Source organism: Pogonomyrmex barbatus, unplaced genomic scaffold (genome assembly GCF_055798465.1).
Source record: "Pogonomyrmex barbatus isolate J1 unplaced genomic scaffold, ASM5579846v1 scaffold3, whole genome shotgun sequence".
In the NCBI taxonomy this organism is placed as follows: domain Eukaryota; kingdom Metazoa; phylum Arthropoda; class Insecta; order Hymenoptera; family Formicidae; genus Pogonomyrmex; species Pogonomyrmex barbatus.
Window position 1 is genome coordinate 13,615,294 of NW_028297127.1, and position 14,333 is coordinate 13,629,626.

Sequence of the window (14,333 nt, forward strand, 5' to 3'; positions counted from 1 at the left end):
ATGAAAACTCGTTTATGCTCGAGTGATAGTTCACAGAACAAATGTCTCACGTAATTCGAACGTCGAACGGGAATCTAAATCAGTAGGTGAACTCATAAAATTGCATGTATTATTTATTATATGTTTCTCATCGATCGAGATACATATATTCGTAATCGAAATATACCGTAATTCAGCTACTTAACGTATAAGATCGCAGCGTGTATGTTAGACAATGGACTGTATGTGTTCGTTAGCTTGCTTGGAAGTATTATCGCAAAATCTAAGATATTGTACTATATCTCGGTACTTTTATGTAGTCGAGTATTATTATCAACATCACAATTCTTATGATATTTAGATCCGCCTCGAAATAGTTCTCTAACGGACATATCCGAAGATTATCCCAGAGATAAAATAATAATGGAAAAAAAAAAAAAAAAAAAAAAAATAAGGATCATTCGCTTTTATATTTCGCGAGCGATCGTTTCGAAGTATCTGTCGATTGAGGATACATACAATTCTTGGAAAATCACATATGTATCGTGTACGACGTACTGTTTGTTAGGATACTTTTTCTTCGCAAGAGCAAATACTTCAAAAAAGCACGCGCTGATCAGAAAAAAATGCGCGATTCCAGAGAGAAACGCATGTCTAGAAAAGTCAATTGTCGCCTATTGTCCGCGTCAACGGATTCTTCTCGTCGTTAATCATCCTGTATCACATATTTTCTCGCTATCTACCTAGACGCCAATCGAAAAATATAAAAATCACAAAATACGCGCAGTATATATTATTTTTGTGTGTGTGTGTGTGTGTGTGTATGTGTGTTATGTGTCCGCTCGTCATGCGGAACTCGCGTCTTCGCAGAGAATCCTCCGTCTGTGCCTATAGGTTTCGCAGATAGGTACACTGCCGATCGCAGTCTCATGTCTCTAGCTTGCTTTTGACACACATAGGAAGAAAGGGGCTCGGATGCGCGCCAATTCTATCGACGTACGCGAGAATCTATGCTGCTTCAGCATCTCGGTATATTCAACGGTAGGGAATAGCTGCGCCGTGCTTTACGAAATTCGTTGCTATCACGTGCATAGTACCTTCCCTTTCCCTCGGAATCGCTCTTCTAGATATCCCGGAATCTGAAAATTGAAAGTTTCACAACAAACATTTTAGCATTTGCCAATACGTGTGCTGTGGACAGAAAGAAAGAGATAAAAAAGAACATACGCAATCGATACAAGGATACTTTACCGAGGATACACGCTGTAAAAATAGGTTTACCGTAAAAAGACTTTATTGGCATATAAAACAATTGAGATCAGTGGCTATATTGCAGTTTTGATCTTTGTGAACCTTTAATAGCTTAGTTTCGCGATGCTGTCTTACGCAAGAATAAATAATTGCACATTTATAAGTATAACTTTGCTTTGTGTAAGTACGAAGATACAATCTTTAGTAACCATTTACTTCTATTATCTACATTTGCACATTCCATTAATTTGTTATAATTAATGTTTCGTAAGTTTTTTAACTAAAAAATACAATCTTCAAAAATGTATTATTTAATTCTAACGTTATTATATGAATTTCTAATTAAAATTCGTTACCTTTTTTTTAAGCGAGCATATTTAAATATCTAAATATCCAACTTTTATACATTGATAAGTTTAAATTGTAAAAACTGCCATCATTCTATCGCTGTGAACGAGCTTAATATGAATACACATTAGCGTTTATTTAGTGTTATAATAATTTCGCAATATCGCTGCTTACAGTCATATTCTGAAAGAATGGCACAAATAAATATAAATATAAATTAATAATTGTCCAGCAAAAATATGACTACAATAATTTTTTACAATTCAAATAGGAATAACGTCGTGTGACGTTACGTAACAACATGATTTCATATAATGTAAACATGTAAAAATTTATAGTACTGCACACAAATAACAATGTTTGTTCCAGATTCATAGGAAAAATGCATGCGACGAATTTCTAATTCATGAAAGTGGTTTTTGACGAATGCAGATGATTCTAGGATGAGGTTTTGATTAGATACAAGGAAATAGTCCGTTTTTCTGCTACAGCTAACAGTCAGGTATTCTGAGAACATTAAAACATAAGCAACACACAAATATTGTTTAAATGGAATTAAAATATTGTATTGGTATAGTATTGTGGTGTCAAAAATTAGCAAGCCAACAGGAGGACACTTGCTATCTATCTATTTTCAGCAAGTGAAACACGCTCGAGGAAGGAAGGCACACTCGTTACGATCTGATTATGACTATCTCTACCTTTGGTTTCGGCCGGTGAGTATCCACGGCTTCTATCGGTAGTCGAATGTGCTCCACCTTGCAGCCGTAAGCGACCGGTGTTAATTTCATGATGGTGTGCAGAGGTACTTCCAAATACGGTAACTCGTCTGAAAGAGAAAGAAAACAACTCTATTAGCTACAGAGAAATAAAGAATCTTGTATATAGACACTTTTCGTGTATATTATTATATTAGAAAGGAGAATCTATAATGAGAAACTGTTCCGAATAAATACTATAATCCGTTCTTGTATGCATGGACATTTATCTACTTTCTCAATACATTTTAATACGTCAAAGGTCAAAAGTTGCATTTTGCGCTTTGATATTTCAATATCTCCATGCTCATATCAGGCATCAACTGAGATTATTTGGGTTATTTCTTTTTTTAATCTAAATAATTTTAATCTAGATAATTTTTAAAGATAAGTTTAATAAAATATTTTAGATACAGACCTGCGCTCTTATCCAGGAAATAAGCGAGTAAACATCGAAGAACCGCTTGATGACTAACCACTAAAACGTTACCCTGACGTTCCAACTCCATTATCACCGGCTCAAGTCGTGCGACGAGATCTTCGTAACTCTCCCCCCTGGGATAACGATACGAGAACTTGTTTTGATCTCTCGCGGCAAAGTCCGTTGGGTATTTCGAGGCAATTTCTTCATAAGTCATCTCCTCACAAATACCCTGTGATCGAATCATGTAAAAACACAAAGGTGAGAAATTGATTAATTATCCAATATTATTTATTAATGCTTCAACTTACAGCATCAATTTCATTGAGAGCCTTCCACCTTTCTTGCGGAGCTTTTACATCAGCCGCAGTTTGAATGGTCCTCTTCAGCCAGCTAGTCCAAACTCTCAAACCCTGTATATGCAGATGTAATATTATTTAACGTAACACATGAGGCTTCAAGAGTCAAGTGTGCAATCAAAGTAACATACGAAGACTAATACGACGCTTATATAATGCATGTAAAATGCGCACACTTTGATCATTAAATACATATATCTCAAATAACTTTAATAAACGATCCTATCTGTGTTTATCTTATTATTAAAAATTGGAGTTATAATGACTAGAATCAAAATTAATATCTTCATCGCTATGTGTATATATATATATATATATATATATATATATATATATAAGCATATAATTAATAAATCAATAAAATATAGATAGAAAAGGTCAAGGAAAGTTACCTGTATGTTCTGACTACTGATATAATCCGCCAGTGCCTTGCCATATTCATGTCCCCGCTCGCTCAGGTCCGAATCGCCGCCGATTCTGCCATCGAGGTTCATCAGGCTCTCACCGTGCCTGGTCAAGTAAATCGTGCGTGGCACAATATGAATGTTCATAAGATAGTAAACTATTCTACTTTGTATATGGCCTTCGTGCTTATGGACCAGCACCTTCTCGCCGGTGTTATATATTTTCATAAATGACAGGTCGCTCTCGCGCTGCTCGTCCAACGGCTGATATCGCTCCTGATAATGCTCGATTCGCAGCATGAAGTCCGCGAGCACGTCCTCCTTTTTCATATTCGCGTAATCCGGACTACTGACTTTCACCTGCACAGCAAGAATCATATTTATTCATGAATCTATGAAAGAGAAAAGGAGAGAGAGATACTAATATATTAACCAATCGGTATTTCCGGTATAATATTGACATTCAAGATCTTTACAATATTAATTATCCCAAAAATCAAATTAAAATTGTATCATATGTACGCAGGTCAATTTATTGTTCATCCGCTATCTCTGGCTATTTCTCAAACACATACTTCCATAATATTCTGCTCAACGATTTCCGGATCATTGCACACAGACTCGACGAAGAAGAGCTTGAAACCCATCTTCCTTACGACGATATCACGTATAAGCTGGCGTCTCTCAACCGTGGAGTTGGTGGCATCGAAAACGGCTACCTCACCATCGCCACTCTCCAGCCACTGGCAGACGTCATTCAGGGCGTCCTTCGCGCATTGCGTGCGTATCGCCATGGCCTTTATGTTATCAGGACGGAAAAATTCGTGGCATTGATAGGCCGTAGTAGCATGCCGCCTGTATTCGCCCAGGTTGAAGACTTTCGTACTGATACCGATCCAATTGAGATATCGGCACAACTTTTTGGATATGTAAGTCTTGCCGCGAGCCGGCAAGCCGACCATCGCAATCACATGAGGCTTGTTCACGAAATTCGCACGTTCACCTGTGAAAAAGATAAAAATATGAAAGATGAAGAGACCTACATTTTAATGAGGGGTAGGATTTTTATTGAACGAGAAATAAATCGAGAAAAATTAAGTTGACGAGGAATCACTGATCCTTTAATTCACAGGACTATTTCGGTCTCGTCCAAATCTTTAGACTGAATTGATAAATCGAATGTGTTATATTAATTTCAATGTCAATACAATAATCGAAACTCCGTTTTAATTTTATTCTGCAATATTGCGCCAAATTCCGTGCTTTCATGCAATTTGCATTATTATTGATAAAAAAAAAACTGCAATACCCTCTTATGTAATTTAATTCTTCTGCGGTATACATGTGTCAATTTTCATGTGTATAAATTGATTTGTCAGAGACCTCCGTCGTTACGTCACAAAATAAATAGTTTATACATACGACGGCTCTTAACTCTCTTATGAGACTAGATTTAATCAAAAAATTATTTTTCATCGAAATCTAACACCTCTTGCATAACACGTCTAACACAAGCACGGTGTTCTATTATTAATCTTCTAATCGTGAAATTTATTTTTATTTTTCCTTTGAGATATTGAGATATAACATAAATATATACTTTATAAATGATAAGATACTTTAGAACTTCATTGCTTCTCCGGGTTGACTCTTCCTCAAATCCTAAATTATTACTTCAAAAATGTTGTATTAATGTAAATCTACCGACAAACAATCCTCCCTGAAAAATTTGAATTTACAATGCATTTGCAATTTTTAATTAAAATAATACGATTTTAAATCGGGGTTAAACATTTATTTCTCATTATTTTTTATAGTCAAGTTTTTAAATATTTTTATTAATATTTTTCTCGAATGATATATTGAATTTGCATTATCTCTTTCCGCAACGATTTATCTAATGAGCTGGCTTCCTTGAAAGGCGTGATAATCTGAGTATCGCGTATTAAATTATTTATCCTTGTGCACGGGTACAAAGAAAATGTAACTAATGCCGTTAGCATACTCGGAAATGATTCTTTTTGTTTTGTTTTAGTTATATTCCTCCACAACTCAAGATGTGACAAAAAGCAATAATTTAGCTCATTGTCTTAACGTATGCGCGATATCCACGTGTCAAGTACGTTTTATGTTTGTCAAAATTTTCCTCTTGAAAGACAACAACTGCTGTCACCGAACAAGCAATTATTTGAATTGTTCTTTTGTTATCTCATGTCTCTTCTCTCTTATATTAAAAAAAAAAAAAAAAAAAAAAAAAAAAACAAGATATCTCAACAGAAACAAGAGTTAAGGACGATTAGACGATCGCTAATTTTTGATTATCAGAGACGGTGTGGTGTTGAGGCAAACGGTGAGTTATTTTTCTGAAAAATTCATGCGATTAATTCTCGAACGAGGCAACGTACTGCGGAGAACTTGGCGTTCTCCCCTCGTACGATTTTCCCGCCTGCGTTTTTCGCTCCTGCGCTTATCGCAGACGAGATCACGCGATACCGTGAGAGAGAGTGCACCAGGGTGGTGATCTCGGGGAGAAAACACCCGGTACATTGACCGCGAGACCGGGAACCTTGAACTTCCTCCGAAATGCAATCGCGAGCTCACGTTCCTCGCACGTGTTCGATTTTACGAGCGCGCGTGGGAGAGGGAGAAAGAAGAGGGAAGAAGAGAGAGAGAGAGAGAGAGAGAGAGAGAGAGAAAAGAACAGCTTGGCATCTCTCGCACGAGAGAAATGAGGACTCTGAAAATATTACCTCGGATCGGGAACGGCTTCGTCTGGATGGTGTCTGACGTCGGCGGCGTGTAGTGCATCTCGATCTCGGAGTCGGTCATCCTTCGCGGATCCCTCCGCTGAAACTGGTCCGTTCCGTCGCGGGACTGAAGAGAGACGACGCGAGACGGGGGAAGAAAGAGACGGCGAATGCAAATGGTGAAGCAATCCGCTCCGATCTACTCGCGACGTGTCGACTTCGCGTACTGACGACTGATCGAGGAACGAGCACGAACGACGGACGGTTGAAAGACGGCCACCACCGTCGCCACCGCCGAGTATCACACACCACATACACACACATACACACACATACGTCACCTATCGGATCGGCGAGGCGGGGAGAGTTACTTCGGCCAGCTCCGGGCCAGGTTAGGTCTGCGATAATGGGAACTGTCTCATTGCGTCGTCGCACTCAGTGATGACTTACGTTTCGTTACGTGTCTGGACCTGTCTGGACTGACGCCGATTACTGTCTAGAATGACGACTCGATCGCTCCAGGTCGCAGCTAGAGACACAAGTTCTCTGATTGTTGTACCTGTCACATTTAGAATGAAATAGATGACGTTGGACACTAGGGAGGAAGACAAAGGAGGGAACAAAACTGAGGAGTACAAAGAGTTCTGCTATAAAAAGCAAATCGATAATCCATATTATATTTCTTCGGATTTATATCCATATCTTCATAATGCACACAATTTTGGACTCAAAAGGATATCTTTTTCTTTAAGATATTTTCTGATATTGATCATCAATTCTATGAGAGTCTATAATGATATTTTTCAATCGTATCACAATTTTAATCTTTCTTTCATAAGAATGTATTATACATATTTTTATTTAGAATGAAAAGATTATAGATTATCCTAAATTGCGTCTTAATACAAAAGTAATACAAATTGGTGAATGAGGTGATTTAGAATTTGGATTAAAAATTATTTAAATATAAAATAGAAATGTAATTAAGAAATAATGATAAAAATCTGAATTTTTTTATATAATTATTTTAAGTATTTAAGATAATTTCTGTAAAGTTTCAAACTTGCGATGCAAAGATTCTTCTATAAATAACAATTAAATTATTAAGAATACAAATGAAACGAGTGATAGTACAAATAAAATTAAATTTTTATGGTTCATTTGTACACTGAAAAAATTAAAAAATCCATTTATATTAACAAAAGAGAAATTTATTTTATCATCAATGACACAATAATTAATCCGACAATTTAAACGTCGTACATTAATTTAACTGACTGGCAATCGAACTTTGCTTATTGATCAAAGTTGATTTACTGATATCATCAGCTAAGAAGTAACAAACGTTTGATATGATCATCGATCATCTCGTCAATCTTTTTTTTTCTCTTTCAAAATCCTAACTTTAATATTGTTGATCAATTAAGTTCATTTTATCAGCTGTAAAAGGCAAATATATCTCTTGTTTCTATTTATCGTAATCCGAACAAAATTTTCAGTTAAGCAATATAGGATTTACGATTCTATAATTTTGAAATTAATTAGTGCTATATTGTTGCTTATTTTGAACTATAATCATTATACCAGTGAAATTAGCTCATTTTTTAATTATTTTTATTAATATATTCAATGATTTTTATATTCCAGCATAGATTTTTTCTTTTTTTTGTAGAAAGATTTAAACGTTTCAATCTTAACATTCTATATATTTTTTTTAAACTATTTCATAATAAGTCTGATTTTTTTTTTAGAGTAAGAAATTCTTGTATGTATTCTTGTGTGTTATTCTTCTTTTCTCTTTCTCGCTCCACATTAGAAAAAAAGAAAAAAAGATAATGCAAGAAGTTTAATTTCAGCACAAAAAAATAGGCTTGAGAGAAAGATGTATGAATAAAAAAATAATTATTGTATACTAGAATTGCGTTTCAAAATTGATTAAAAATGCATAGTTTATTAGTGAAATTAGATCGACCAGACTAATTGGTCAATTAAATGTAAAATTTTCTGATTGGTGATCTATTGAAAAATTTCTAAACACCAGTCGATATATGAGGGGTGACATGTTGTAATTGATCACCAGCCACTCATAGCGTTTGAACAGAGGAAAATCTCTAGGCACCGGCTACTATGAATGGCTGTGGTCAAACGGAACGCTCCCATATGCGAGTGGATAAATTAAAATAATTTATGCATTGGATCAATTTTACGTGCATCAATTTTAATTGATTTCAATTAAAATTTTTATAGAAACTTTTGTAGAAAGATCGAAATACTATAGGATTTCTATAAATTCAAAATTAACATCCAGTCAAACCTTAGTTCTTTTCAACTGAACTTTTTGCACAGTTCAGCTTTCTTTCTTTTTTTTTTCATGTTAGAGAGAAAAAGAGAAAAGATGAATCGTGCAAGAAGTTGAGTTGAAAAGAATAGGCCTTTTGTATCCACGACGCTAAAAATCTGAGATCTCGGATAAAAAGAGAATTGACGAATCGCATTGATTGATTGGTCGAATTGGTCAAATGCTATATATATAAAGAGAATCTAATATAAAGAGAAAAAAGAAAAAAGATAAACAGTGCAAAAAGTTCAACTAAAAAGAACAGGTCTAGGCTATGGTCAGTAGCTCACACGTACGCGATTTGCGCTTGTGTGCGTCATCTCCTTTACGGTTACGTGTTGCTAGTATGGACATTCTGGCATCACTGGCTATGGTCAATATAATCTTCGAAGCGTTTGCTTGTCCAATCAGAACAAAGAATTTTACCAATGCACCAATCAGAAAATGCTTTGAAGCATTCATATGAACGCTTGATCGTACTTATACCGCATTGCCGCAACGTTCTAGTACGCATGCGCGAAAGAGCAGCTCAGCACCTTAATCTAAATTGAATCGAAGCGAACGCGTTCTTCATCAGCTCGTTTCGACACAGGCAGGTTGGTGATGTATTCCATTCCTCGTTTAGAGGCCCGCGAATCGATCTCGCCGTTGTTACGTTTTTATTTATTTATTCATTTATTATTAGTTCGTCAACAAGAATCACGACAAAGAGGTACGCTTCCATATCAGACGAAATTCCAGTAGTGACAGGTTAATGATTGATTGTAAGATAACGATTGTTTGAATGAACCAGGATCTTTCGTTTCTAATTATTATAATCATTATAATTATTATTTTTGTGAATAGTAATGTACAGGTTCAATCCGCCGGCAAATTAACGGAAGTCGTCGTACTTGCTATGAGAGCAAGCCTATTTCTCGATGAATATAAACAACATTGGGTCGTCTGTCGAGTGACCTTCGTCATGTAATCAATTGTTATACAATGAGTTCAAAGAGCAAGACTCGTTTTGCTTGAAAGCGAAGGTCTTTTTATATAAACGAAAGAGAAAAAACATTTTGAAATTATCTCATATATTCATGTCATTGTTTCCGACAAACGACATCGAACGAAATTATCCCGATTTTCTGTAACGATGTGAGAAAACGGCATTAAACCGATCAAAATTTGGATGAATTCGACAATCTCGCTTTTGCTCATATCTCCAGAACGATTCGTCGCGGCATCCCTCGAATGTCTAGGTTAGGTTTCGTTCCCGGCGTGCTTGAGATTTTTATGAGATTGAGATTTCTACGGTGGCAATACCATTTATCTGATTTTTTTTTTCGCGAATGAAAGAGAAATCACTGAAAATTTGCTTTCACTTCAAGAAATGAAATATTCCAGAAGGGTCGATTTTGAGGTTAGGGTTGCTTCTCGGATTTTTGGGACGTCCCGCAAAGTCCACGATCATAAAAATTGAATATCCACAAATGAATTGAGGAAAGGAACGTCTCGTAGAGACGTAATATGATGATATTTTTCTTTCGTCGCTGATCTTTCATCAAATGATTCGGAAATAGAGAATTAATATTTAATTCGAATATTGAAATTCTTAAAATTCTCCAATTCTTACAAGATTTTCGCAGATTTACGAGAGAGCCTGTGAAGGTGAAGAATTACGCGATCGAAGGCTCGATGCCAAATTCCCGAAAGGCGCTGTACAGATTGCGATTCGATGAGTTTTCCGGATTTAGGATGCGCACGTTGTAAATTTAAGGTGTGCACGTGTTCTTCAACCTTCGCATCTCCACGATTTCGTAAATGCGGATCGTATCGCGCGGATCTCCCCTCGTCTGTTCCGCATAAGTCTTACGAAAGATAGAGATTCATCGCTCTCTCTCATTATACGTGGCCGTCGTTGATAATTCATAAATAATCTTCAAGCGGAAATTATTACGTAACAACCGACATTAGAGATTAGTATTGTGCAGAAATGGAAGTTGGCAATCTAATTCGAGTCCGTTGGCTTTGAATAGATCTTATTTTGTCTATTAATAATAGGATGTAAATAATTATGTTAATAATATAAAATTAATAATATAATTTATATAATTATTGTTATATAATAATTTTATATAACAAGATTATAACAATAATTTTATTTTGTTGCTTTCTGTTTGAGATATATATATATATATATATATATATATATATTTATTTCTTATTTAAGCCCTCCGTTTGCCTGCGCTGTCTTCATAGAATTCTTGAACTATCTGTACGTCTAAATATATCCACATTATTTTTATGATTGCAGGACGTGCGATAGAGCTCCGTGTGTGACTTAGGTCTCGCGATATCAGTGATCAGTGCACGCGTGTGGACAGCTGCTTATCGATAACAATGTTCGCCAGGGAGCTCATTATCTTTCGAATCATGCCAGGCATCCTGCTCTTGCCTTGCAATGACGATAAGATCCAGATTTCAGTTTATTGATAAAAAAAATAAAAAAAAGAATATGTCTACGACACTTAAAAACTGCTGGTCGATGTCGGAATGTTATTTATCATACATCTTCGCAAGACGCAAATGAATGCTCGTTGCGTCTTTGCCCTGGCACCCGCGATAATTCGATGACGCGTGATGTTGAATCGAAGAGCGGAGTTATAATGCGGATTGATCCGCATTATATTTCCCTCGCGTGTTGCAACAATCTCTGGTCGCTTACTGCCTGTCATTCTCCGATATCTTGTGACGCAAGAAAGTATTTTTTAATATTGAGGTGAATACCCTCCTTCAATCATTCGATTGAATTCCCGAGAAAATCATTTTGCTGACGATTTGTCTTCTATATTCTATTGATAAATACCCGATTTTTGTGATTATATATAAAAAAATTTGTTTGTCCGATTTTTGACATTAGACATGTTAATGATCCTTTATTCTATAATCCGATATTTTAAGTTGACACAGCCTGGCATCGCTTAGCCTAATTTTCCAAGTATCTGTATCAAATTGTACAATCGTTAATTATATTTTTGAAATCTTCATGAATTCCTTCGAATAATAAAAATCCTTTGAATTATGTTGGATAGAATCGAGAATGATGGTTGATTTCCCATTTGAAAATTCAGACATTTCATGAAAGATTAAATCTTTTGCGACTTCGTCAAGGTCTATATAAGCGTATTAAAACGTTTCATTAGCTAATATTAAAACGTATCAAAACAGAATTATTAGCTTTTGTTTTATATACATATCTTACAAATCTTATTGTTAATCGCGCTATAGCGCTGTGATGTGAACATCTCGATGTCGCAACGTTTCAAACTATCTTGCGGAAAATGCATCTAACAAAGTGCGTGATAATCGCCCTCACCTGTCGACGATACTTCGTTTTGCGCACAGTTCATTCTGCAAACGTCACGGATTCATTGTCGCGAGCGATAAGAGCGGGAGGGATATTTGCCCTCTAAATTACGTCTCGCGGCCTCGTCGTTTCGCGATTTACTTCTCACTCGCTCGTCATAATTCGCGTCTCGTTCGTTCGTCGCAATTGTTGCGCAGCCAAGCTGAGCCAAGTGCGTGCTTCTTTTCCGCGTGTTGCATCGAGAAAAAGGTGTGTTTTGTTCGGAAAATAAGTCCGTTTATCTTCGGAAATCAAAAATGACGAGACGAAATAATGTGACTAAACTCGGAAACGCTTAGCGAAATTGATAATAAATTTCGCGGATTATATTTGATGATTTAGAATTATAAAAGGAACACATGTACGAGTTATCTTATTCTTACAGGATACAAAGGAAGCTGCAATAACGAGATGCGTCCGACCCATGCCGCGCTATATGCTTTCCGATTGACATTGAATCAGGTAAGACGCATTAAAACGCGAGTTTCTCTGGTCCCACGTTAATTGACTTTAATCAACATCATCTATCTAATTTATGTCTCCGCTAGAGAACATTGCCTTTATATTCTCAGCTGATTTATCTTAATTTAAAACTATATTAAAATTTGTATGACAAGGATATATTATAAATAATTTGTATTATGGCCAAGAAACATATAATAAGACATATATATATAAATATAAAATTAATTATCACATAAATTTTACTTTAACAAAGCGCTCTTTATTACGGTTTTTGCTTCCAGGGACCCGGTCCAGCTTTATACAGGGCTAGAAGCTTTGATCGTGGCACGGCAACGTTCGCAGTTTGTCTAGCGACCCTTGGACTATCTCTCAGCATGTTCTCCCTGAAACAAATGCAGTCATCGCACCAGCGTCGTAGGCTCTGCTAAAAATTCAACCGATTGTAATTTACCAAACAAAATCAACGGTCAAGAAATAAATCCATCCATCATGAAAACATTTATGCGACAATATATCATGGATGACGCTATTCTAAGATCAGCAACGTGGCGTTCCGGCTCAAGTTACACTTCTATGACTAGAATAAAAGTTTGCGATTTGTATCTTCTGCAAATTTCGCGGCATGTCCCTCTTTTGAAGCGCAAACAACTTGTACAATTGAGAGATCATGTCCTCGATTCGTAGACGCGCGCATAAGACCGCGTGCTTCGATCATACAGAATTCAGTACTTGGTATAGGCAGAAATCACAAACGCGATGAATTTTTCTCGAAGACGGCACCAGCTTCGAGCAAGATGCGCACATTTCGTGAATCCATGTAAATGTAATGACTTTTTTTTTTAGAAATGGTAGCTCATGACGGAAGAGATATATTCTAGTCGTGCAAATAAATGATGTTCCTACGAGAGATGGTGCAGCTTTGCGGCGGATTCTTTTTCGAGGGAATTTTGTTTCGTGATCGATATATCAGAACGGAAGATAATTACATTTTGCATCATCATTTAGCTTAGTTTATCGATTATTTCCGAAAATAATTCCTTTTAATGCACAATTGTAATATTAACACAATGTTGTATCTGCTTTATGATATATCTTATGCCATTTCTTTGATACTGTACAAAAACAAAATTAGATCGAGAAATAATTGTTATCAATTCACTGCAATAATATTAATTATTAAATAATGACGGATTATAACAAAAATTATTTTATCAGACTTAAGAATTAGAACAAAATTTATATCACGAAAACATTTACTTATAATACTTGGAAGCAGAACATTTTGTAAAGCAATACATAATCGAAAATTTTTCTCGTTAGGATGACAAACTGTCCAAGAGTTTTGCTAAGTGAAGATATCTACGAATCTAATTGATTGACGATTTTAATTAGGTATCTCAATGAGTTAAGTTACGAATGGTAATTCGTCCATCAAATATATCGCTGATGCTCATCCCGTCTTCGTCTGTAAAATAGAGCCGAATTACTGTCGTTGAACCTGAAGCACAGATAGCACATCGTATTGATAATATATTACTGTAGTTGCCTCTCACAAATCTTTCTACAATACAATCATCCGAAACTCAATTTAAACTTACTTTCCTCAATATTTTTGACAAATTAATGTGAAATTTTGACGAAACTTTTTTCTTATTTTTCAATATTATTTTTTGCGACAAATATACTACTGTGCTATGAGAATCGCTACAAAATGTATGTTTCCATCACTGTTGATATATGAATTTATATATTTGTGTTTTAAGATCGTTTCGGAGCATTTGTAAGATTGATTGTTTTTAATCAAACGTTGATTTAGTGGCTAGGACTTTTTTATTAAAGATATCTCATTATAGTAAATGCAAGATTTACGCTTAG

The 14,333-nt window shown here is 35.7% G+C and overlaps 2 protein-coding genes and 1 long non-coding RNA gene across 5 annotated transcripts; 1 reads left to right on the plus strand and 2 right to left on the minus strand.

Annotated features, from left to right (window-relative positions):
* Window positions 1-95: 95 nt before the first annotated feature.
* On the minus strand, window positions 96-6,939 carry Pfrx (6-phosphofructo-2-kinase/fructose-2,6-biphosphatase). Of its 3 annotated transcripts, none has more exons than XM_011634778.3 (7): window positions 6,271-6,912; window positions 4,096-4,523; window positions 3,509-3,880; window positions 3,069-3,170; window positions 2,755-2,989; window positions 2,280-2,407; window positions 96-1,118 (listed from the first exon to the last, which is right to left on the minus strand). In XM_011634778.3, the coding sequence occupies exons 1-7, from the start codon at window positions 6,347-6,349 to the stop codon at window positions 1,062-1,064; spliced, it is 1,401 nt and encodes a 466-aa protein (XP_011633080.2). In that variant the 5' UTR covers window positions 6,350-6,912; the 3' UTR covers window positions 96-1,061. The 3 variants fall into 3 exon arrangements, with proteins under 3 accessions (XP_011633080.2, XP_011633081.2, XP_011633082.2); XM_011634779.3 differs by lacking the exon at window positions 96-1,118 and adding an exon at window positions 1,256-1,761 and having other exon boundaries at window positions 6,271-6,939; XM_011634780.3 differs by lacking the exon at window positions 96-1,118 and adding an exon at window positions 1,768-2,085 and having other exon boundaries at window positions 6,271-6,921.
* Window positions 6,940-9,167: 2,228 nt separating this feature from the next.
* LOC105424508 (uncharacterized) lies at window positions 9,168-12,954 on the plus strand. The gene is made up of 3 exons (XM_011634774.3): window positions 9,168-9,317; window positions 12,379-12,455; window positions 12,740-12,954. Exons 1-3 carry the CDS (start codon window positions 9,209-9,211, stop codon window positions 12,884-12,886), a joined length of 333 nt encoding a protein of 110 aa, XP_011633076.2. The 5' UTR covers window positions 9,168-9,208; the 3' UTR covers window positions 12,887-12,954.
* On the minus strand, window positions 10,976-12,224 carry LOC105424507 (uncharacterized). Its single transcript, XR_967537.3, has 2 exons — window positions 11,850-12,224; window positions 10,976-11,760 (listed from the first exon to the last, which is right to left on the minus strand). It is a non-coding gene; the product is annotated as an uncharacterized LOC105424507 (long non-coding RNA).
* Window positions 12,955-14,333: the final 1,379 nt, after the last annotated feature.

Bases quoted from the DNA above. Each gene is read 5' to 3' on its own strand.
- Pfrx (XM_011634778.3), bottom strand. From the start codon at position 6,349: ATGACCGACTCCGAGATCGAGATGCACTACACGCCGCCGACGTCAGAC. The intron at 3,881-4,095 runs GTATGTGTTTGA...CTTGCTGTGCAG, and splicing joins TTGAGCAGAATATTATGGAA to GTGAAAGTCAGTAGTCCGGA. The intron at 2,408-2,754 runs GTCTGTATCTAA...TTTCTCTTTCAG, and splicing joins TTTCCTGGATAAGAGCGCAG to ACGAGTTACCGTATTTGGAA.
- LOC105424508 (XM_011634774.3), top strand. From the start codon at position 9,209: ATGTATTCCATTCCTCGTTTAGAGGCCCGCGAATCGATCTCGCCGTTG. The intron at 9,318-12,378 runs GTACGCTTCCAT...TTATTCTTACAG, and splicing joins ACAAGAATCACGACAAAGAG to GATACAAAGGAAGCTGCAAT. The intron at 12,456-12,739 runs GTAAGACGCATT...TTTTGCTTCCAG, and splicing joins TCCGATTGACATTGAATCAG to GGACCCGGTCCAGCTTTATA.